The sequence below is a fragment of the Callospermophilus lateralis genome, unplaced genomic scaffold (assembly GCF_048772815.1).
Source record: "Callospermophilus lateralis isolate mCalLat2 unplaced genomic scaffold, mCalLat2.hap1 Scaffold_73, whole genome shotgun sequence".
Lineage (NCBI taxonomy): Eukaryota > Metazoa > Chordata > Mammalia > Rodentia > Sciuridae > Callospermophilus > Callospermophilus lateralis.
Genome location: NW_027515346.1, coordinates 5,849,285 through 5,874,123, shown reverse-complemented (window position 1 = coordinate 5,874,123; position 24,839 = coordinate 5,849,285). Strand labels below are relative to the sequence as shown.

The window sequence follows — 24,839 nt, the reverse complement described above, 5'->3', positions numbered from 1 at the left end:
CAATTGCAGATTTGGTTTCATTGCTTGACACATCCTTGGCACATGGTATGCAGTTATTGATTTGAAAAATTTATTTTTCTCCATTTCCTGTCAATTAGGTCCACCAGAAAGAGTTTGCTGTTTTCTGGCAAGGCCATAAATACACATTCTTTGTCCTTCCTCAAGGGTATATCAACTCTCTAGTCCTTAGTTTTCACTAGTTTCCATTCCATATGATGTTATGCTGGTCCATTCTGTTGGTTGGACCTAGTGAAAAGATACTACTTCATACATTTTAAGATAGTTCCTGCCGCAGTCTGGCTGGGCACAAAATCACGAGCCACTCACAGCCTTGTAGATTCAAATAGCAATTCTTTATTCCCGAACTCCAACCGGCACTCTACATGCACGTTCTGGGAAAATCCACACCTCCACTGGGCTCTGCATACCAAATACTCTCTGAATCCCGTGAGAACTCAGCGGAAACTCAAGGAGAGGGCGCCTGAGGCAGCAGGATATGCCCTATTCCCAGCAGGAGCAGAGTCACCTTTCTCAAACATTTATGCAATGTCACTACAAATGACCTGGGTCCAAGGCAAGCCCATTTCCACAATGGAGAGTCCTCCCTCTAAGCAACATTGGGTAGGCTGACAAGGAAATTGCCATGTGTCATTCCTACTTGGCTATGACTTTCAGCAAATTCCATGTGAGAAGGTAGGAAATAATTCTGATGAAAATTCAGATCTTCCTGCTAAAAAATTCAGAACACTGCTAAGTGTCTGGTGATATGAGGCCTGTTGAGGTATCCCTTCTAAGGTAAAGGGTAATTTGCTGCTCTCTTACAGCCAAAACAATAGAGAAAATATGCTGAGTAGAGCTCTTGAGATTTTGAAGGCATCATATTTTTTTATTTTGGTGAGTTATACCAGTCCATATATTTTTTGTAGTATGCTGTATTATTTTATAGTATACTTCTTTCCCTTGTTATTATAAAAAACTTGAGGTGACTTAAGAACCATGAGAGTAACGAGGAGAAAAAAAAGAAAAGCATCTAATGAAGGAATGGAATATCTGTTAGCTGTAACAAGTACCTGTTCTTATTTGTTGAACTGGAACCTCTCTAACATAATCAGTCTGTGGGGACATGGGCACATGAACTAGGGAAACAGATATGGGACTGGTGCTTGTGTCTACTCATTTCCAGAAGGCACATGTCTTCTACACCTTTTCTTAAGTGACTGAAGACAAACTACATGAGAATCCAGTATTTATATTTTGCCCATTTTGAGGTATTAAATGCATAAGGAAAAGATTACTTATGTCCAAGTCACATGCAAAAAATATTTTTTTAGAGAGAGAATTTTTAAAAATTTATTTATTTATTTATTTTAGTTATTGGTGGATCTTTGTATGTGGTGCTGAGGATTGAACCCGGGCCACACGCATGCCAGGATAGCACGCTACCGCTTGAGCCACATCCCCAGCAAAAAATATTTTTAGGGGCTGGGATTGGGGCTCAGTGGTAGAGTGCTCGCCCAGCATGTGCGAGGCCCTGGGATCTATCCTCAGCACCACATAAGAATAAATAAATAAAATAAAGATATTGTGTCCAACTACAAATAAAAAATAAATATTAAAAAAAATAAGGGCTGGGGTTGTGGCTCAGTGGTAGAGTGCTTGCCTAGCATGCATGAGGCACTGGGTTCAATCCTCAGCACCACATAAATATAAAATAAAGATATTGTGTCCACCTAAAACTTAAGAATAAATATTTTAAAAATTGTAAAAATATATATTTTTAAACCAACATGGTAAAGTGTTAAGATTTTTAGAAATCAGAATATTTATTCACATAATTTTAAAGTCATAGCTAATCATACTTTATGGTAATGATTTAAGTGATGCAGTTTTCACATTTGTTTCCTTCAGAGAAAAGGTAGATTAGTTGTTCTTTAACTAGTCAACAGCTCTGCAAGAGGAGACATACTTTCTGGCATGCTTCACTTTCAGTTCAGACACCTCAATTAGGTTTTTTTTTCTAAATGCTGCCACTGTCTTCTGTTTGAAATTTATAAGCTCTTCTTTTGCAGATTCAGAAAGCTGTTCTAATTTCTGGCAGCAATTCTGCTGGTGTTCCTCAGCCAACTTGACATCTTTGCTTTTTTTTTTTTTTTTACTTTTTTTTAATTGGTTATTCAAAACATTACAAAGATTGCAGAATCTTTTTAACTGGGCCTTATCCAGAGCTTTGTTTGAGTTCTCTAGTTGATGAAGCCTTTGGTGCCTCTGTATGAGAGACCCTTCACTATAAGAGACCCTTCGCGGCCTCTGTAAGCATGTAATATTGGAGAAGCTCTGTCATCTTTAAATCTTCATCTGATGAGATTCTACCCTCTACTTTCCTAAGGTTTTCAAATTGTTCAGCAAACTCCAATAGGTATTTTTTGATGATCGTGGGTTTACCTAAAGCCAGGCTGTGCAAGCTGGCTGCAGTGTGAATATAATCATCAGCAACATTTGTATGAGATCTGGTCATTTTGTCTGCTTTAGCACAGGAATCCTTGATCCTGTGGGAATAGTAAATAAAAAAGTTCTCTTGCTCCAAGAAGTCATCCACCTCCTTAACTGCAGGAAAAAGAACTTCATCAGCACTTTTCACCACACTTCTAAAGAAGCCACCAAACATCTCGTTTTTTCCACCGAATACTTAGATCCTTACTGTGTTCCAGAAAACATGAAATTTGTGATTTACTGAGAACAGAATGAGAAAAAGCTACTAAAGAAATACTTCATGAGAGGACGTAATCTTCTTAAAGACAGCAAGATACTCAGCTTCCAGTTATTGCTTCATCTTTGCAAATTCTTCTTTTGTCAGAGATCCTTCACCCTCTGTCAGTTTCTGCATCTTCTTTTGAGGACCATTGAAATTTGGTTTTGTAGAAGCAGGAGGAATAATAAGCCTAGTCTGTGGCTTCAATAGAGTATCATATAGTCACACAAAGTTTTGATGTCACTGAAGCCAGATTTAAAGTTAGGTAGTCAGTGTAGTCAGGTAAATCGGGTCTAATATCGAGTGAAATCTAAAATGGAGGCCATGCTGGGAATGACTCAGGAAAACGCAGGACAACTCATGGAATGTTAATGAAGTCCTGAAAAGGCCCTAGGCCAAAGTCCACCTCAAAGAAATGTTAATGGAGCCCGGGAAAACAGCCCCAACAGACTTGGAGATAGCCCATCCCAAAAGGTGATAATTAAGCCCACCTGTAGGCCTCCAACCTACATTCCATCACTGAAAGAACTATAAAAAGGGGAAAGAACAGCCCTTCCACGGATTCCACCTCTTGGGTCCCCTTCTTCCTCCCGGAGAAGTCTTTTCTGCTGTCCTTTAATAAACTTCTAATTTCTACTCTGACCTTGCCTCGGCGTGTGCTTTCTGGTGTTATTCTTCAACATTGGGGAAGCAAGAACTCGTCACCGGTCAACAGCGGTTTCATCACCTGGTGACAGAAAACTCTGGGCTCTGAAATGTGGGCTGTGGAGTCTTGGTGTGCACTGTCAACTTGACCTTATCTCTGTCACTGAGTGCATCAGGTATGTCAATCTGAAGTGACGAATCAACATTCAGGTGCACAGAAACAGACCTCAGGTTGTCACGGTCCTCCTGCTGTTGCAGCTACTCAGGAACCATGGTCTTGGCAATGCAGCTCTAGAGCAGGGGCTGCATGGCCTTACTCAGCACCACACAGAGGCCACTGACCAGAAGACTGTGACATGGAGAGCAGCACTGATGCTCTTCCAGTGAGGTACACTTTGACAGAGTACAGCCCATATATTGTTGACCGCAAAAGCTTCTGTGTTAGAGTGAGACCCAGGAAAGTATGTATAGTCTGCCTTGCCACCTGAGCCACCAGATACAATGGTGCTTGAATGGTGCTTGTAATATTTATGCTGTGAAGAGCCTTAGGCAGGGCTCTAGGTGAATCATCACTCAGGCCTTCAGGATTTTTGAGCAAATCAATGTAATCACCCTCAGAGGACTATCTCCATTTTAGAGACAGGTCTTAGCCTGCTACTGGACTTTCATAGAGATTGGATATTCAACCGTTGGCCACCAAGTTACCATGTGACCTGAGCTTCACTCACAAACTGCTATAACCTGGGCCCCCAAGTTGTAAGGTTGCACGTGCAGTGCAGCACTGTCATTGAATGGAAGAGATACATATGAGACTGGATTGGGCAGGCCCTGATGGTGCAAGTACCATATCTAATGTACTGCCCTAAATGCCCCTGGCCCCACAGACTACAATGGAGGCAAGGAAGAGCAAGTCTAGGATACAGGAGATCTCCTAGATTTTCTCTTAGTATTATTATACTATGTGAATATGAATTAGAATGGAAATCTCTTAGTATTGTCATGACCTGTGGACATCAATGGGAATTATAACTCTTCAATTCAGACTTAAGACACTTAGGGATGAATGTTTAGGTCCCTTTCCACACATCAGGCAAAGATCTGCTGAGTTTTTGATGGAGACAAAAAAGAATATTAAATGGGTAGTGAAAGTAGATACAGTTGACCCTCCATGTCCACAGTTTCTGCATCTTCAGATTAAACAAACCTAGATTGAAAATTGTGTCTATGTACTGACTATTTTTTTGTCATTATTCCATAGACCATACAGTATACCAATCATTTACAGTACACCGTCACAGTGTTAGATATTATACATAATCTAGAGTTGACTTAAAGCATACAGGAGTATATAGTTTATAGGCAAATACTGCAGCATTTGATGTAAGAGATTGAACATCCATGGACTTAGGTATTCATGGAGGAATCCTAGAACCAATTCCCCTTAGATACATGATCAGTTAACACAATTGAGGACTGTAATTGTGTATGTTTGTGTTTTCTCTCCTCTCTATATAAATTGTGTTCATAGTCTTCCTTCCCATTTGTTAACATGAGACACTTTGCCTTTGTACCATAGTATTTAAGCATTTTAAACTTTATACCATAGTATTTAAAATATTGGACATCCACAACAAGAGCACTCAAGGAAACATTGCTCTCCTAAATAACAAGTGGAAATCACCTCTGGTTCTCCCAGCTTGGATGGCAAAAGGCCAGGGAGGAATTCACAACTCTGGGCTGGCAGGTCAATCTCACATATGGAGCCCACATCCTTGCTGGGCTTCCATATTGTCTCCCTACTCCCTGATGATTCTTTCTTGAAGAACTTGCATCAAAATCTTACTGCCAGGGTTTGCTTCTGGGACACAAGCTCCAAACAGAGTTTGTCATGGCTTCCTGAAGCTGTGAGAAGGCAGCCTAATACACAGCCTGTGGCCGATTGCAGTTTCCTCCAGGATTACAAGCAGGCTGTGACCTAATGTTTCAACAATTCCACCTTCCTCCTCCCTGAGGCCCGGAGAGGAGTCCTAGGCTCACAAACATGTGGGTGGCTGGGAGGGGCATCTGAACTTTTCGCCCACATCCTGCAAGAGCGAGGGAATAGGTTCCCTCCAGAAGCATGGGCTGGCTGTAAATAAAAGCTAAGTAGTACCACTATGAGATAACCGCAGGACACAGAAAAGTAGTTTCAGAGTGAGGGCAGCCATGGGCCAAGCTGATCAGATGGGTTTAGCTTCTAACAAAGAAGGGAGCCCACGCTTGATTTATTTATATCAGAAAACATCAAAGATTTTTGATAGAAAATTCTTCACCAAAACAGGATAAAGGTAGGGGCAGGCAGGTTGCTCAATTCTTAAAAGGTCATGCCCATCTCTGGTGATGCTTAGAAACCTTTTGGCAGAATGGAGGGGGAGTTCACTTGCAAAGGGCAATCTTGATAGCAGGGATTGCCGCTGTAAGTTCCCAATTGGTACCCCCTCGCTGGCTTCTCTGCTATAAAGGTCCTCATGCATCTCATGGTGGCTTCCTGCAGGAACTCATATTCAGCATTACAGCCCACTGTTCATAGACCCTCTGGAGGAAGGCAAATTGGCCTGTTGTTCCCTTCACCTGCACTGTTCATTATTCCCTGTTGCTCACACATGGTGGTTGGGGATGTTCTTCATCACCTCAGAGTTTAGTGAGGCAGAGAGTGGCCCCCTGGTTAAAGACATGATGGATTCTGGAATTTTCAGCCTTGGTAGGCCAAGTGCTAGTCAGTTAAGTTTTTTCTCTGAAACTATGGATATAGGCCTGATCACTCTGGGGGGACGCCATTCGTGCCTTCTCCTTGGAAGCTTGTTCCCCACAACATTTCACAATTCAGTGGTTCACTGGGGATGACCTAATGCATGGAGAGCTAAGTACTCCGAACTCTTCTTGATTCCCTTCCTCTTCTGGATGGAGGCCATGTTCCTGTTAATTACTTGAAAATAACGCCTTGTCTTTACTACAGAATTCTTGCCAGCATGACCCACATATACCATGGGTCCCTTCTATGTCCACCTCCTTACTCCTAGAACTCGTGGCATGTATACCATTTCCCAAGGGGTGGTCCAGTGGGGAGGTGAGTTGATGAGGAGTTCCCGCCTCAGGAGCTCAAGAGATCTGGGAACCGGGACCCTCATTTTTCCTGGACAGTTGGGTGTTTTCCCCCTCATAAGCCTCACACAGATGTAATTCCCTCTCTGGTGATAGTCTCCTATTTTGAAGGAGGTCTCCTCAGTGCTCTTTGGGAAGGAGATTGGAAAGTTCTTATAGCATCTAGATTTGGGGACTTCCATGTGATCCTAAACCAGGACTTCTATCTTCATAAATATGGATCTGGAGAATGTCTGTTCACCCTCTCAGAGAAGCTCCAGTTAGATGGCACCAGGACTTCAGCTTGAGCCAGACTGCCTCTCTGGGGCAGAGGAGAAGGAATATAGGAGGTATATATATATATATATATATATATATATATATATATATATATATATATATATATATATATCTTCACTTGAACCATGTTCTGAATATATTTTTATCATTTTGTCTCTTTATGTAAGGATCAGATGAGACAAATCAGTGATGTTCACTCAAAGCATATGGACATTTATGCAATCCAAGACTTCTGCTTTTCAGGGTTTGTGGGTGGTTGCTATAGACACACTTCCATGAGTTCAACAAATACACTGCCAGTGTAATGCCACATTATGTACAACCACAAGAACGAGATCCTGGTTGGAATGAGTCGTACTCCATGTCTGTATAATATGTCAAAATATGCTCTGCTCTCATGTATATCTAACAACAACAAAAACAATAAAATATATACCTGTAAAAAACATGCATTGTAATGTATACAGATGGAATTACATTATATACATATTAATTTATAAAATGGCTGTTTAAATAAAGAAAAAAACAAGAATGTTGGCTAACATGAGGCAATGCCAGTACAAGGCCAGGTGCAGCCCAGTGCACAGGTAGATTTCCCAGGATAAAGAGGTTTCCAAGAGGGATACCAAGATACTCAGAAAAAACAAGAACCCTTCTTTTTGCTTTGTGTATGATGAAAATGAAATTTGAAATGGTTGATGATTTTAATGAAGAGATTTTATAGTTAATTAAATGGAAGCAAAGGTGGGTTTGGGAGTCAGGGAAATTCAAGGATTAATCATGGAATAAAGCCAGCTTGCTAGGTTTTGGGATTTGTTACATGATAAAAAAGGATCCAAAGAACAGTTAAATTGTGGTAGTGCTCTTCAAAGTAATAAGTAGAATCAAAGAACTAAAAAATGTTGTCTGAAGAGAAAGTACTTTTCTTTTGGTACTAGGGATTAAATCCAGGGGTACTTAACCACTGAGAAAAATCTCCAGCCATTTTTATTTTATTTTATTTTTATTTTGAGACAGGGTCTTAATTAGTTGTTCCGGGCCTTGCCAAGTTGATGACGCTGTCTTTAAACTTGCAATCTTTCAGCTTCAGCCTTCTAAGCTTAAGGCATTTTTAATCTATGTTTTTTTTTGAGAGAGAGAGAGACAGAGACACAGAGAGAGAGAGAGAGAGAGAGAGAGAGAGAGAGAGAGAGAGAGAGAGAATTTTTTAATATTTATTTTTTAGTTTTCAGTGAACACAACATCTTTATTTTATTTTTATGTGGTGCTAAAGATCAAACCCAGCACCCGGCACATGCCAGGCGAGCACATTACTGCTTAAGCCACATCCCCAGCCCAAATCTGTGGTTTTATAGTGAGGAGGGGATGGAACACTAGCTAGAGACTGGGGGAATCCTTATTCCACTGCATCCAACATAGTCTCTGTCTCTGTCTCTGTCTCTCTCTCTCTCTCTCTCTCTCTCTCTCTCTCTCTCTTGGTTTTCTCATTCAAATAGTGAGATTGTTGAATAGTGAAATATTTCTGGCTCTCCTAATTCTATTTCAAATTTTTTGATCAAACTTCTTGTAAGTGAATGCTTACCAAGTAATTTATGCATAACTATTTACAATTTGATCTTCCATGACTGATTCATTTAGGTGTGTGTGTGTGTGTGTGTGTGTGTGTGTGTGTGTGTGTATGTAGTGTCTCATTAGAATAAAGGTTTTTTTGAAAGTACCCATGAACGTTTAGCATGTTAGATTAGGAAGACTTTGTGGATGTTCATTGCCTCTATCATCGTTATTCTATAGGGTTGGGACCACAGATATTTAAAAATTAAATTAAACCATTAATTATTCTTTTTTGTTGGTATTAGAGATTAACCAAGATATGCTTGACCACTTAGTTACATACCCAGTCCCCATTTTTTTTTGTATTATTATACAGGGTTTTACTAAATTGCTGAGAATCTCATTAAGATACTGAAGCTGACCTTGTACTCTCAATTCTCATGCCTCAGGCTCCCAAATCACTGAGATTACAGGAGTGCAACATGGAAGCCAGATAATTATTCTTTGTAGTACCTAGAATATTATTAAAAGGGCATAACAGAGCTTTTTATTTAGAGAGAGGGAGAGACAGAGAGAGAGAGAGAGAGAGAGAGAGAGAGAGAGAGAGAGAGAGAGAAGAGAGAAAGAAAGAATTTTTAATATTTATTTTTCAGTTTTCGGTGGACACAACATCTTTGTTTGTATGTGGTGCTGAGGATCGAACCCCGGCCGCACGCATGCCAGGTGAGCGTGCTACCGCTTGAGCCACATCCCCAGCCCATAACAGAGCTTTAAAGAAAGAAGTTCAGAAATACTTTAATTGAAATTTTTGAGAACTAGGAGAGTGGAATTGATTTTTACAAAAATAAAAGTAAAAAAAATTTTTACAATTTTCAAAAGAGTAAGGTAGGTTTTGCCTAGTTTTGAAAACTCCAGACATATTGCTTATTTTTTAATACCTCTTATATGACCAGCCCATATGACATTAAGAAAGGGAAGTATTATGTGCTTTCTGTGTAAAGTTTCAGGAAGTTCCTGGTATGTGAACTGAAGGCGTTCATGCTGGTCAACACTGCAGCACGACCACAGTACTGGATTGTTTGTCATGTGGTTAATGATTTGCTTCCCTTAGAAAGTAGAAAGAGGAAAGAACACAGATAGGGCTTAATTTGTTCTTAGGTGGAGATAATTTTCTTTATCATTTGTTTAGTGGTATAGGAAATCACCCTTCACACAAAATGCATTTTGCTAACATTCTATAAAAATAATGCAGATGTTTGAATACCTTGTGCAAATGATGGCAGAAATTTTTGTGAGACAGGTTTTAATGAAAAGGAGAAAACAGAACATGATTTTATGGTTAACTTGACCGTAAGAACAATGTTGCTAGAAGCCTTCTATTTAAAAAGTATGAAAAGTGATATTTTCCCCCAGAGATATAAGATTCAAATCTTTCTTAAAATGTATAAGGGACTGAATTTTTCATTTTATTTTTCCTATGTGAATTTATAGTTCTTTTTTTCTAAGAAGTTCATCTGAAATATAAAATCTCTTTCTGCTTTTCAGCCTTACTTTGGTCACAGAAGGTGGCTCAGGTTCTTGATTATCCTCTGTTTTTTAGCATTTGCTCCAATGCGCAGCAGTGACCTTTCTCTTTGGTCTTTAGACCGTTTCAGGTCATCCTGGATCAGACCCAGCTTCCTGGATTCCATTTTCATGTTATCTTCTGTATCTCATAGTCTAATATTAGAGCTGTGTCATCATTTTTCTCATTCTTGACCATCACTGTGGTTTACTATGTCCCCCAACCTTGTGTTAGACACTCAGTCTCCATTGCAACACAGTTGAGAGGAAGATCCTCATAAGAGGTGATTAGGTCATTAAGGGCATCGCCATAGGGATGAATTTGGGGAGGGGGGCAGTGAGTTCCTAATGAAAGGGTAAGCCCCCACCTTTCATCCTTTCTTGCCATCACACTTTCCACCATGGAATGATGCATCAAGAAAGTTCTTGCCAGATGTGAACCTTTCAACTTTGAAATTCCTACACTTCAGAATTTTAAGAAATCGCTGTTCTTTATAAATCATCCATGTCAGTTATGGCAGTACAAAGTGGACCAAGACAAATGTTTAGAATAAAAAAATAGTTCTTCATATTCTCCCTGGTACTTCTTATTCTCTTTGCTTTGTTTTAAAATTTCTCTTGCGCTGAAATTCTGTTCTTATTTATTCATCTCTTTTCAGGAATTGTGTCTTTGAGAAACCAGATAGTTATAGACAAGTGATGGAGTGAAGTTGTGTTTATTTTGCCTTAGTACAGAGTATATTTTCATGAGGCAGGAGTCCACACCAATGACCATGTAACTAATTTAAAACTTTCTATCCAGGATTTGATTATGTTTTAATGAAGTATTATTATAGTAGTTCAGGATCTACAAATAGCGTGGAATGGTTTAGGATAAGAGGAAGAATGCTTTTAAGTATCATGGGGTTTAAATGGGTACAATCTAGTAATAAAGTCTGGGGCAGCACCCCACCTCCCCCACCAGCAGCTCTCAGATCTCTGTGCGAAAGGTCAGAGTGCTCCCTGCCATCTTCTTCTGGTAGTCCTTGTCAAATTCTTCATTTTGGGCCACAGTAAAATAGTTCTTCCAGTCACCAGGCATCCCTGAAACAAGGCAAAATCTCAGTGATTGCTGCAGGAGTCCAGGGAGAATTGAGTGTACACCCAAGTTGTACAGTGGTATTGCTGGCAAGAATAAGCAATGCAGCATCAAACACTAATGGGAAAATCCAAGTAGACATGAGAATTACAGGGTTTCACTTGACATCTTAGGATATATGTCTCATCTACCTTTCCTCATAAAAGGGGAGATGGAGTGGCCCATGATGCTGCTAGGTAGAGTAGTATAGTTGGCCATTGGGTTTTGCTTCATGACATCAAATGAGGTATGATAGATGATTTTATTCAGAACTTCCTCTATTATGTCTTTCTCCAGGAACTTCAATATCTTCTCAATTTCCCTCTTTGGGTTCTGTATGTAGAACAATTACACAAAATAAATATTTTGGGATCTTCCATTAGGGATGATATTCTGTTAAGGTTAACTGCATTTGTAAAGAGATGTGTTAAGGGATTCATTCAAATATATTCCACAAATATTTCTCAAGTGTTACTAGTGAAAGGCACTGTACTACCCCAGATGTGCAGCAACAAGAAGATTGGGACTATTTCTATCATCAAGGAAATTGCCCTGCAAGAAGGAAACTGGGTATAAAATGACCAATTGAAGTTCTGGATGTGCTTCCTGTGTCCCCACATCCCAGGAACGGGGAGGACAGGATGGGGATCATCTGAGAGAGACCAGGAGACCTCAAGAGAAGGAGAAATGTCAACTTCTGGAGGAGATCAGGGAAGGCATAGTGAACAAAGGAGAGTGTTGGTTAGTGTGATAATTAACTCGAGTGTCTGGGCTATAAGAATTGGCAGCAAATGGTCTATGAGTTTAATAGAAGGTTAATAAAAGAACGAGTTTACCCAGAAGTGTACATGTTAGTACCTTGCTTCTTTCTGATAAAAAAATAGTTGCAAAAAAGGAGTTATAGCTTTTGATTAAATTTTAGAGTACTTCTTAGCATGGTCATAGGTGGGAATTTGTAATTCAAGGACATTAATCCAGACTCACAAGTGTTGAATCTGCTATCTACTCATCCACAATGAAATGAAGAAATCAGTTCACTGTCCTAATGTGTGACACTAATCCTGCAAATTTCAAATGGACTAGACCTCAAGTAGTGAGGAGGGCATAGAAGAGAGAGAAGGAAGTAGATTTCTTGAACATAAATATGCACAATTGATAGTTATGATTGCAAAAATCTTTACAATAATCTCATGAGATAGAGATGATATAATTTTGTAGGTAAAGAAACATGACTCATATGTATCAGGATTCAACAAGGTGATCTGGCTAGAAGGCACAAGCTATTTCCAGAGAAAAAGGGTCTTCTGGAAAGTGTGAACAAAAGATAATTCTGAAGACAAAAAATATGGTGAGAGCTGAGGGGAAAACCTAGCTGGAAAGAGTGTCATGGAGAGGTTCTTCTGTTGGTAAGTCCACATTCCAGTGTCCCCACATCCCAGGAACTGGATGACAGGATGGGGATCGTATTGCCTTCACCTCTTTCATGTCCTCATAGAAAAGGTAGAGAATGTGATGCTGGTCCTTCATATCCCACCATCCCTTTACATGGTCATACCAGGAGCCCCATAGCACTGAGGAGGAGAGAGAAGGGACATCAATGTCAATATGAAACTTATCAAATGAGCATGACTTATTAAATAAAAGAGGAAAATTACTAAATACAACCAAAATACAAAGATACTGAGCAGAAGGATTCTTGTTGCACAAGACAGAAAACTTGTTCTTTGAAAGTATTTTGGAAGATTGTGAAAAATATTCAGAATTTCCTGGGTTATATTTCCACCCTCGAACTTAGTTTTCCACAAGATATTGTCTATGGCCAGGAAATAAAAATCTTTTCCTTGCATCACCACAAATTGTATAGATCAATAAATATTGTTTCCAACATGCTGATTTTGAAAAAAAGACTTTCATTTTAAAAAGTCTCTAATTACCTGCTCTTGGGGCATCTTTGTTTTCAGTGATGGTAAATGGGAGGAGAGAAGATTGCTGGGTGTTTTTGTTGTCCCTGTTAACCTTCCTGTACCTTGCATCTTTATCTACGTTGCCAAGCACTTTGCAAGTTGACCTGCACAATCTGTCACCAGGGGCTCCTTTTACCTCAGAATTATAGATGGACTTTATTTCAAGAAGCATTGGAAGGCTTTTGCAAGCAGGAAGAGAGAAAGAACAATATATTTGTTTCACTGATGCCTCCCAATTGACTCACTTTATTGATTGCTACCTCCACCAAAGGCCTCAGCTTCTGTGAAGGGGACATCTCCTATCTCCAGGGAACTGTTGCTCCTTCAAGAATACTTCACTAGTTCTTGTTGATTTCCCAAAACTCTGCCCACAGCATTGTGAATAGTCTATTTCTTGACATCTTCTGGGAGACTTCATTCATGACATCTACTTCCTTGCAGGACCTTGACAGATACAATTCAGTGAAAACTCTTCTTTTTTTATGTCAATAGCTAAGTGAGGGAGAAAATAGGAAGCCACAGTTTCCTTTCACTTACCTTTTCCATCTTTGAATGTTTCAATGTATTCCTCCCATGTACCAGGGTCAGGCACCATTGAATTCATTCTTGAAAAATGATAGTAAGATACCAGACAGTCCTTGGCATTTCTAGATACATAGATAATCTGGAATCATCCAGAAAAGGGAGAGAGAGGCAGAGAGAAAGCAAGATAGAAAATTATCACCATTTAGTGCTGAGGTTGTTGTTTTTAGAAAGCCGTTTTGGAGAGTCTTGGATGATCCTATTGGAGGAATAGAACATACATATGTTTTCTACAAAGTGATCATCTCTTCCAGTCTGCCTATAAATTGTTCTGATTTGTAGCTGGTAGTCTTTGTGTTACTATTGAGTACCTCTTCTTTTAAATCCTAGAATTTTCCTGGGTTGCACATAAATACTGTACTCATCCTAACTTAACTTGGAGAATAAGGTATGTTCATCTATTCAGGGTGCTCTAACAAAGTACCACAGACTGGGTGTCATATAAAAACTAGAAAGATTATTTCTCACAATTCTAGAGGTTAGATTGTCTGGTCAGGTCTTGCTTCCTCATAGATGACCATGTTTTATAAGAGTCCTAATCTTAGGACCTAAGGACCTAATCATCTATGAAAGCACCATTCTTAAAACCTTTACTTTGAGGATTAGAATTTCAATATTTGAACTTGAGAGGGTCATAACATGTGAAGGAAAGGTTCTCCTTGGATTTTGATAAACAAGAAATCTAAATTATAAAGTGGAAGGAGCTAAAGCAATGAGCTTATTGTCCCATTCCTACAAGATGAATCCCAGGCTTATAGATAAATTATCATTCCTATATTTTTATTCATGGATAAGATTGAGGACCTCTAAGGACAGTGCCAACTCTTTTTTTAGTGATGTTTGTGATGCTGATTCTTAAAGGAAAGGCAATGGTATGTCCTGGCAAGAAAAAAATGACCTCTTAGCTTCTTGTCTTGCTGTACCCCTCCTTCCCTAACCACCTTGGCTTCTGTTCCAACCTATTCTGCTTTCAGTGGGGTTGGGGAGGTAGAGCACTGTGATGATGGGTAGTGTTTCCCCCCAAAGGTCCATATGAAAAGAATTGGTACTTAGGGTAGAATTACTGGAAGAGATTGAGCCTTGTGAGAGGGAGGTCGTAGGTCATTGGAGGTGTATTCTCAGAGGGGATTGTAGGATCCTCTGTCCTCTTTTTTGTCTGTCTGTCTCTCTGTCTCTCTCTCTCTGTCTCTGTCTCTCTCTGTCTCTCTGTCTCTCTGTCTCTCTCTCTCTCTCTCTCTCTCTCTATATATATATATATATATATATATATATATATATATGTGTGTGTATGTGTCTGTGTGTGTGTGTGTTTACACACATACACATATATATAGCTAAAGATGTGAAAACTCAATCTGATATGCACTTTTGCCATTAATGCCCTTACTGGAGGTCTAACTAAGTGGACTGCCTGGTCTTGTATTTTAACCTTCAAGGCAAAATAGTCCTCATTTTACTTCACAAGTAGCTGTGTCAGGTATTTCATTACAGTACTTCAAAGCCAACAGATACAAGCTCAAAATTTTCTCAACACATTTGCCCAGCATATCACTTTATCAACAGAATTTGTGTCCAACACAACCAATACTCGGTCATAGTTTCCTCTTGGTGAATTACTCTCTCTCTCTCTCTCTCTTACATTCCCAACTACATTTCACCTATTATTCTCTTAGTCCTGTCATGACTATTCTTCTGGCCCATATTTTGCTGTTGGATTTCCATCCAATATTCATGAACATAATTAAGAAACCAAAAAATCTGAGGTAACTACAAAGCCATGTATCAATATATTCTCAGATATTTCTTAATTTTTATGTCAGCTCTTGCTTTCAAGGCCTGAGTAACTGACAGTATGAGTCTTGGGCTAGATAGGGATGTGTAGTCCAATGTTAAATCAATTTCCAAGAGTTTGTTGACCTGTATTAGTTTTGAATTGCTGATTAAACAAGTCACCACAAATTCAGTGTTTTAAAACAATGTTGATTTATTCTTTTAAAGATATGGAGGTCAGATTTCACTGGGCTAAAGTCAAGGTGTAATAAAAACTGGTTCCTTTTGGTAGTTCTAGGGAAAAATTCATTTCATTGTGTTTGACTCTGGAGTGTGACTGCATTTTTTGCCTCCTGACACCCTCCTGGATCACTCTAACTTCTTTATTTGTCACATTTCCTATTTCCTAAGTCCTTCATGGTGATATCTAGGGCCTAGATAATCCAGGATAATCATACCATCTTGAGATCCTAAATTTTATTATACCTACAAGGTCCATTTTGCAATAATAACATTCCCAGGTACTGTTTAATAGATGCAGATATCTTTGGGCAATAACTCTTCATCCTATTATACCATCCTAAAATGAAAAGCTTGTACTAAGTTCTCTAAAGTCATTTCCTACTCAACTAACTCACAAATCTTAGTGCATAAAGAGAGATAATGCCATTGATATTTCTACACTATTTAGAAGACCTGAATTTACAAAAAGAAGGTGTTAGTATGGTGAATAACCAAGGGCTAGTGTATCTTCTGACATTAACCCTACGAGATCTGGTAATAATATTGGTTTTTGAGCAGCAAAATTAGCATGTCATGAATGGAATTATCTGTGGCAATAAAGCAAAAATTTTTTACGAGTCAAGGTATCTTGGGTATAATCTCAGGAATGGGATAGAATTCCTAAGCATAGTCTTATGGCTGTCTATACTATTTTGTCTTGCCCCCCCTTTCCCCTTCACAGGAATGGGAGAGCATTTCTGAATATGAACAACTGTTCAGTAGTATTGTACTTTATTTGGAAAGAGGAGATGGTCAAGATAAAGAATTGGTGAGTCATAGAAACCCAGAAAACAGAATTGCATTTTGTATATGGACACGGCACCAAGGATAGTGCTATAGCTAAACAGACATAACTCTTATGGTTTCTAATTGAGTTCAGTACAGAAAATGAAAGAGCTTGTGGTTATCTTGGCAGTGAGAAACTTAATATCAACTCACTTTGTTTGCAACTTTCATGTAATTGGGTTTCACTAGGATCTTGCCCATAAGGAGATATTCTAGTCCAGTTAATATGAGCATCTGATTCTGCCACGTGATTTTACTTTCTATTGTAAATTTCAATTTAGTATTTAGTTTATATTCATATTACATTGGTTTCAAGTTTCACTGGTAGAGCACGTATCAAAAGGAAACACTAATATAGTCAGTGTACACTGCATTTGTGGGATTTGAATTAGGAAGTGTCATTTGTATTATTGCATGGACATAGAGGCATAATAGCACCTGGAAGCTTGCTTCATGAGATATGTTATTTTTAAGTGTGGGCCAAGTTTCTAGATGCTAACAAAATCAGATTTCTCATCCTGAAAAGAAGAGAAGTAATTTTTGAACACCAAAGTGGACATTATTTAATTGGAACAGCCAGATAATGAACATGAGCATGGACTTCAGATTTTGACAGTGGAGAATATAATTGACAGACTCAGCTGCATCACTCTGAATTTGCCACCATATTCCTTGAAAGGCCACATTTCTGAAAGTCTGCTCTTAGCTAAAGAGTGAGCATGATGGGGCTTTCTAGGCAATCAAAACTCTCTGGTGGTTGGCTTTGGTTGGAGAATCTGCATTGGTGTGGCTGCATTTTGTTCAGGGCTTCATTGCAAATGTCCCCAGATCTCCTTACTTGCCCCACGGGATCAGGCCAGCATCACGATCTGATGGCTCCCCATGCTCCTTTGTCTACACTTTCTCCCCGCAGGTTTTTCCCCAAGTAGATATTTGCATATCTAACTCCCCCATACCCTATGCTTGTTGGAGGACCCAAACTAAGATACCAACCTTCCTCAGGAAGTGCCTGCTTTGTTTCATTGATCACTGCCTTTGAAGTTGGATTAGTTGTCAATCAGAACGATTTCCCAGTATATTTCTAGAAATAGTATTAGGAAAGGAAGGTGGATCCAGAGTAAAGGGTATGGTATTATGGCCTACAGCCACCATGTTCAATGTAGTTCTCTGATTAGTTTCCTTTGACTGTCTTTGCTTGTTTCTACTTAGAGTAGCAAATCTTACTTTTGAATTCTCTTTCCAGAAGGATGGTGGTAGCATCTGAACAGGTAGATGAGTCTTCAGAGTTCTAGGAGAAGGCATTTTATTGGCCAGGTCCAGACCTGGGAAATAAGTTGAATATTTCTCATCAGCTACATGGATCCAATAGTGTTTTGTCAAACGTTGGGAATCATATTGACCACACGACTGGCTCTGTGCCTTAAAGAATGATGTCATAGTCCGTGTTGCCCCCCTAGCCCATAGAGTCTACATGTCTATTCTGGTAGAGTACAACACTAATGAGGCAGAGCAAAACATGGAGGCAACACTGTTTCCCTCTCCTGTTGAGCACTGAGGTGTGCCTGGGTGGGCAGACAAAGAGGCTTTCGGAGGTCTAGTTTAGTGAGAATAAGACTCAGGGTATCTGGTTCTTTGGGCATCTCTGTTGTTGCATGGAAGAGCTGCCTATTCTTCTGAAGAGAGGGAGGTTACTGGGGCACCTCGATGGCCCTAGAAGCTCTGTCTAGAGTTTCAGCCTTTCTTTCAGCTGTTACTTCCATAACCAAGTTCCTGTCGTGTGCCAGCACTGAGCACTGTGCAGCAAGATGCTTTTAACTGAAAAATGGAGCTTTATAGTCATCAAGTAATTTTTCCAAATAGTTAAATGTGGGAGCCATGATGGGAAGTCATCAGTCGGTGGGTGTGGAGGGCCACAGAGGTGGAGCTCTGTGAGAAACAGGAGATAAGCAAGGCCAGCAAGACTGAGTAAGGCATAGACAGAATCATTCCTAGAAAGAGAAAGTCCAATGCTAAGTGCTAGAACACTGAGCGCAGCTGGGACTGGTTAAACACTGCATAAACTTCAGGGGAAGGCTTGCAAGGAAAGCAGAAGTGTCATTTGTGGAGAACAAACCATCTGACAAAGAAGCAGATCTATGGAGAAATGGAGGTATTATATGGAAATATGGTGGAGAAAGGAAAGAAAGGAGGAAAGGAAGAAAAAGTAAAGACCTTGTGGAAATGAAAAGAAAAGCAACTCTTGACTGTTCTTCCTCCTTTTCCCATCACCAGCACTATCCACAAACAAAAGCACACAGAAGAGGCCTCACAGATGCAAGAGGGTGCTTTCAAACTAAGGGCTGTCCATAAAATGAACATAAGTGGAAAAGGGCTGAGTGTATTAATACCAAATTACTGTAAAAGTCATAAAAAGCAAACCACTTTCCCAAACCAACTACAAACCTGAAAACATGGTGCCACAACCTGTCAGACTAAATTCAATATTCTGAAACAGAAATTTGGGAATTGTATATATATATATATATATATATATATATATATATATATATATATATATAATCAGAACTACAAGAAATAAGAGTAGAAATGAAAAAAAAGATAGACAAGTACAAAAAGATCTGGTAGAAATCAAGAAAGATATAGAAAAAAAACCCAAAAGAATACTAGAAACAGATTAAATTATGATGTAGACAATGGAGAAAAGATTTAAATGCAAACTTAACAGGAGAGAGTGAAAGAAAGCAAGAAAATGCCTAAGAAAATAACAGTGACAAAATGAAAGAAGTGAAAAAAAAGTGTCCAAAGCAGAAGACAGGTGAGGAAGTTCCAAACCTGGCATGCATTGAAGTTCCTGAGAAGTAAAAAAAAAAAATAGTGGGATGGAAATAATTTTTAAGTCCATAAGTTGTACAAACTTTCTGGAACAAGCCCTTTAATTTACATCTAAGCCATGGGAAGTAGATTTATAATGATCAATTCTGAAACATACTGAAGTTACTAGATCTGAAGATAAGGACCTCTAGAAAACAGATGAAATGGTTCATGAAGTTGAGAGAATACAACTAGCCTTGGACTTCTTAAAAATAGCATAAAAAAAACAAACAAACAAGGGAAAAGTGGAGTAGCATTTTAAAGAGGCTTTAGGAAAGAACTTGTGAATAAAAGATACTGGAACCAGTGCAGCTGTGCTTTAAATACCAAAGAGTTGTAGAATAAATGATTGAGTGTGTAAGAAGTCACTAAATGCAGCACATAGGAGCCCTTTCTTCACTATCTATTAGAATAAGTTTCATTGAACCAAGAAACGACCCAGAACACTTTGTTAAAAGTACTTAAGAGCAATTTTTCACATTATTTAGTACTAGATCTAAAATAATGCAAGTAAAGTTCTGGGTAAAATAATGCGTAGATCTTATACATTACAATGAAGTAGAAATAATGCAACTCAAAATTTGAGTAATATCACCGGCTTCTGTATAAGTAATGAGGGAGTCAGAGGATTCTTTTGAAACCAGCATATCAAATCATAAAAGATAATGTAAGAGAAAAAAATTTACATTTTTAGAGGTAGTAATTTATAGATAGATAAACACTGGCAAAAAGGTAGAAATTTTCTTAATCATAAAAAAATACAACAAACAAAACAATAAAAACCCAAACAAAAAGTCCTGCATACACTTTAATAAAAGAAAAGAAAAAAATCATATAAACACATTAAACATTATTATGCACACTAATTTCAAATGAAATTTTTAAATCTGAAATAATTAGAACCAAAATTTTTGAATTTTGAATTTTTGAATTAGAACCAAAATTTTGAAATTTTTGAATCTGATATAATTAGAACCAAACCTATTAGTCATATCAATAAGAGTCAGTGCTCTTAAATTTAGAAGTATTAAGGTTTTTCAAATTGACTCATAAAAGGAAATCTAACTATATGCAGAATAGACCTTTCTAAAACACACTGACTAATAAAGGCCAAAGTAAAGGAATGAAGAGAGATAAAACATGCAAATTAAAATAAAAAGGGATTGTGATGCTATTAGATAAAGCAGGATTCAATTCTCATATGAAATGAAGAAGGAGGAGCTTTATAGTGCTGAAGACCCTATTAAATTAAGAAAATGTCATAACTAATATCTGGTATTATTAAATAATAATATAAATATAAATAATAATAGGCATTATTATAGCTATTATTATTTTACAAATAAAAAAACTTTAGATTTTGAGATGCCTAATAACTTGTTCATGGTCAAGAATCTCAACCACTATTTCTAGCAGAATTGTTGGATTCCCAAGTCTATGCCTTCTCACTATTGGGTTATCTTCTGTTGCCAAAGGTCCCATTTATTACTATATACTTTATAAAAACATGTTCTTTATTCTCTACTTGATTACAGACTCTTCAAGGGTGTTGTGTCTTACATTTCTTACTATATTTGATGTGATGCATGATGTTTTTTGATATTGCTACTATATAAATTTGATTTAATTCTTTGGTAGACAGGTTTTAGATAAAATACATTTGAAGACATTCCCTTCATGAGCTGGCAGCAGAATGACACAGGAACGTGGCTTTTCAAAACATGTTAAAAACAACTGACACATGATCAACACAAAATTATATATTCTTATGGGGCACTGTGATAATGTAACATGTATACAACATGTAATCATCAAGTCAAGGTAATCAGCATTTCCATCTTTTTAAACTTTTATTATTTCTTTGTGCTAGGAAACTTTGAACTCTTCTAGTTTATTATAAGATACATAATGAAATTATTGTAAACTATAGATGACCTACTGTGCTGTATAGAATGCTGGAACGTTTTCCTCCCATTTAACTGTATTTTGATGCTCATTATTCAATTTCTGTCTGGTTCCTCTTCCTAGCCTCTAGTGACTTGCAGTCTACAATTTCTATAAAATTAAATGTTAAGTCCCACATATGAGCAAAAACATGCAGTATTTTTCTTTTTGTGTCTGGTTTATCTCTCTGAACATAATGTTCATTAGTCACATTTACATTGGGGCAAATGACAGAATTTCACTCCTTTATGGCTAAATAATATTTCAGTATCTATATACCAAAAAAATATGGCTCAGTGGATGCTATGGTTCCTCAATCTTGCTATGTTAGCTTTCCATCATGAAAACAGATACTTCAAATAATCAACTTATAAAGAGGAAAGATTTGTTTTAATTCACAGTTTTAGAGGTTCCAGTCCATGACCATTTGGCCCTTTTGCTTTGGGCCTATGATGAAGCAGCATCTCATGGTGAGAGCGTTGGGTAGAACAAAACAACTCACCTCATGGACAGGAAGGGCAAGACGGAGAGCAAAGGGTCCCTCAACTTCAAGGGCACACCCAATGCTCTAAACCCCTCCCACCATGTCCTGCCTACCAAAGGTACTGTACCTTCTATAAACTCCATATGGGGATCAAGCCTTTACTATGTGGACACTGGGGAGACATTTAGGATCCAAAATATTTAGGATCCATCTGCCTTCTCTACACTAAAATGCTCCAGCATAAGGAAGGAATGTGTACCTGATGCTGCCAAATCATACATCTTAGAAAAGGAATTTGGAAGTCTTTTTTTCCTAGTTTTTTGACTTAGATTATCTTCAGATTCCTTCTCAGTTTCATTTGGAAATACTTTCTAAGAGGCCTATGGGAAAATGCATTCCTTAGGTGAAGACTGACCCTGTATGGTGGTAATGACCTCTCAGGTCCCAGCTGGGCACACTTACCTGAGTTGAGAGGTGGAGGTAAAGACCACTCTAGGAAAGGGTGCCGGTCAAAGGTGTTTGCCCTCTGGCACTTTTGCACATCTCCATCATTTTGGATCATGTCCACAATCTCCTGTGTCCAGGTTGTTCCTAAAAGCATCAATTATTCTCAATACCATTCACCATGGCACAGTTCAATCCATTTTTCCTTGATTATTCAGTTAAATTTGCTTTTTCTGAACGTGGAAGAGGATCATCTCATGTGTCACCTTCTCTGTATGCCAACCAAAGTGGGTGGGATCCTCCTTTGAGCACTGGAGCCCCTCCATTCTCATTGTCACGACCTGCTCCTAATATGTGCTTCTTTGGAACACCTGTTCTCTGTATCCTTAGTATTTAGCATAGAAATTTGCAGGTAATAGACCTAGATTGGTTGTATAAATATTGAATCAAATGTAATGAGACATAAAGATGAATTAGCCAATGTCCCTCCTTTAATAAGCTCATTATGGTTTTTTTTTGGAGGAAATATGGCAGAGACTGCTTATTATCTAGCTACTATTCATATTTTTTTCCTTTCAAATTAAGAGATCCTCAAATATTAGCTGGACTTATAACTATTTATGTAAAAAGCTGCATTTTCAATCTTTCTTGCAATTACATGTGGCCAGGGCACTAAATTCTGGGAAGCAGTTTTTAAAGGGAGGAACAGAGAGTAACTCCTTATTTATGACCTCTTTGATGGTATTTTGGAATGATGATTGGACCTCCAGCAACTTATACAGGACCATAGAAGCAAAAGCCACATCTTAAGGTGGTGGAGAAGAAAGTTAGAAGGAGTCAGGTTTGCTGATGAAGGGTGCAGCCACTGTTTCAGTACTGGACTACCGATATAAGGACAACTTTTCTTTTGTGTTACTTTGAGTTTTCTGATACTTGTAGTCAACCTGAATTCTAAATGATATAGAAGAGGGATATTAATGGACATATAGATAGGCACAAGTTAAATTATGGGAGGGAGGCTGAGTTACTGCAGTGGGGGTCAGTAGGTCTAATTGAGGAGAAAGGTACAAGGCCTGGAATGAAGACTCAAAGCAGAATGGAGTGTGCATCTCCATTAAGGAGGCAGGGCAAGCCAGGAGAGGAAATTTCAAGAGCTAAGAGAGAGAGGCAGGCATACTCTACATGCTGGAAGTGTAAGAAAGGCTCAGAAGAGGTTGAGAGGTATTGAGAAGTGGGGAATAGAGAGAAAGAGTGTCAGGACCATGATATAGAGGACAATATGGTCGACTGCATAATTTCCAAGGTGAGTTGAAACAAAATTTCTTCCTGAAGAACAATACAGGATGAAGTTAAGAACTAGGCAAGAGAAGTGTCCAAAGCAAATTAGTCAGGAAAGAAGAGTATTGAGAAACTGAAAGCCCCTAACCTAGTTTACTAAATAAGATCTGGTGAGGTGGGGTGCTTCAGAACCTATGAAGAAAGAAGCATCTTCCAAATATCTTCAGTGAATCCACACTTTCTTGCAATCTTTCTGGTTATGAATATCTAATATTTTTCTTACTGAGTCAAGCGGTCCCTGAGAGATTTTTTTTTTCAAACTGGTTACAGCTTATAGTTCTTTGCTTCACTTTGTCACACAGTGTGGAATTAGAAATATAGAAAATGCAGGAGATCATCAGTCACTTCATCACAGTCTTTTCCTATTTGTCTACTCTGCACAATCCTGAGATATCCTTTGCCTTTTTTCCCCCACATAATCCACTTCATTTTATAAGAGGCTGTTAGACATCATCTCCACTATCCCAGATGCATTCCACCATACTCACATAGGTTTTAGACACCATTATTTTAGCCCAGTATCTATTGGGCTGAAAAATTCATTTTCTTGTCAATTTCTCCCTAGGAGGAACATTTCAGAAATAGGGGCTACTGTTCATTCAGGAAAGCTTAACAGAGAAGAAGGAGATCCTGGGCAGCCAAGATTTACTGGAAGAACTTCTACACTATTTCTTAGATTCTGTGCTCTTACGTTGTTTTGTAATTTTTTTTTTAATTCCTTTGCAATTCTGGCCACCTCTTTCTTTACCAAGGACCTAAATAAGAGGGAGGATCTTGCATTTGCATTCATGAATAAGTCCTGGTTCCACTTTTTTCCAGGGACCAGTCCTGGAGAATAACTATATTCATTAAAATTAGGAGTCCCACTTTCAATATCATTGCTTTGCTAAGGCTGATGCCACCTACTGCTATTTCTGCACACCCACCTGCCTTTGCGTAGGTTGCAATGAGGAGATCATCAGATATTTCTTGGGAATTCCAGATTTTGTCCCAGTTATCTCTTATCAGCTTGGTCATGAGGATTTCATCAATTTCTGTGGTTTCTGGTTGTAGGTCTTTTTCCTCCAGGTGGAGATCTTTCATTTCCTCCAAGGACATTTTAGTATGTGGACTTGAAAGGTGCTTAAAAGAAAGGTAGACTTTTGTCATTTCTAATACTTAGAACAGTCACTCCTTAATTTTTTTTCTTTGGAGAGAGTCAGGAGAGGTGCATGATAGGAACTTATTATTGCTTTTAATATTTATTTATGTAAGAGAAGTCAAAACCGTGGAAGCCTGGAGCATTTTGAAAAGCTTTATTTCAGGGTGTAACAATGACAAAGATGCAAA

At 38.4% G+C, this 24,839-nt stretch overlaps 1 protein-coding gene and 1 pseudogene across 1 annotated transcript; both read right to left on the bottom strand.

Moving 5' to 3' along the window:
* Positions 1-1,920: 1,920 nt before the first annotated feature.
* Positions 1,921-2,884, bottom strand: LOC143640907 (sorting nexin-5 pseudogene; annotated as a pseudogene).
* An 8,014-nt stretch (positions 2,885-10,898) lies between these two features.
* On the bottom strand, positions 10,899-24,608 carry LOC143640905 (sulfotransferase 1C1-like). The gene is made up of 7 exons (XM_077108434.1): positions 24,437-24,608; positions 22,191-22,319; positions 17,654-17,751; positions 13,547-13,673; positions 12,522-12,616; positions 11,198-11,378; positions 10,899-11,011 (listed from the first exon to the last, which is right to left on the bottom strand). The coding sequence occupies exons 1-7, from the start codon at positions 24,606-24,608 to the stop codon at positions 10,899-10,901; spliced, it is 915 nt and encodes a 304-aa protein (XP_076964549.1).
* Between the last annotated feature and the right edge of the window lie 231 nt (positions 24,609-24,839).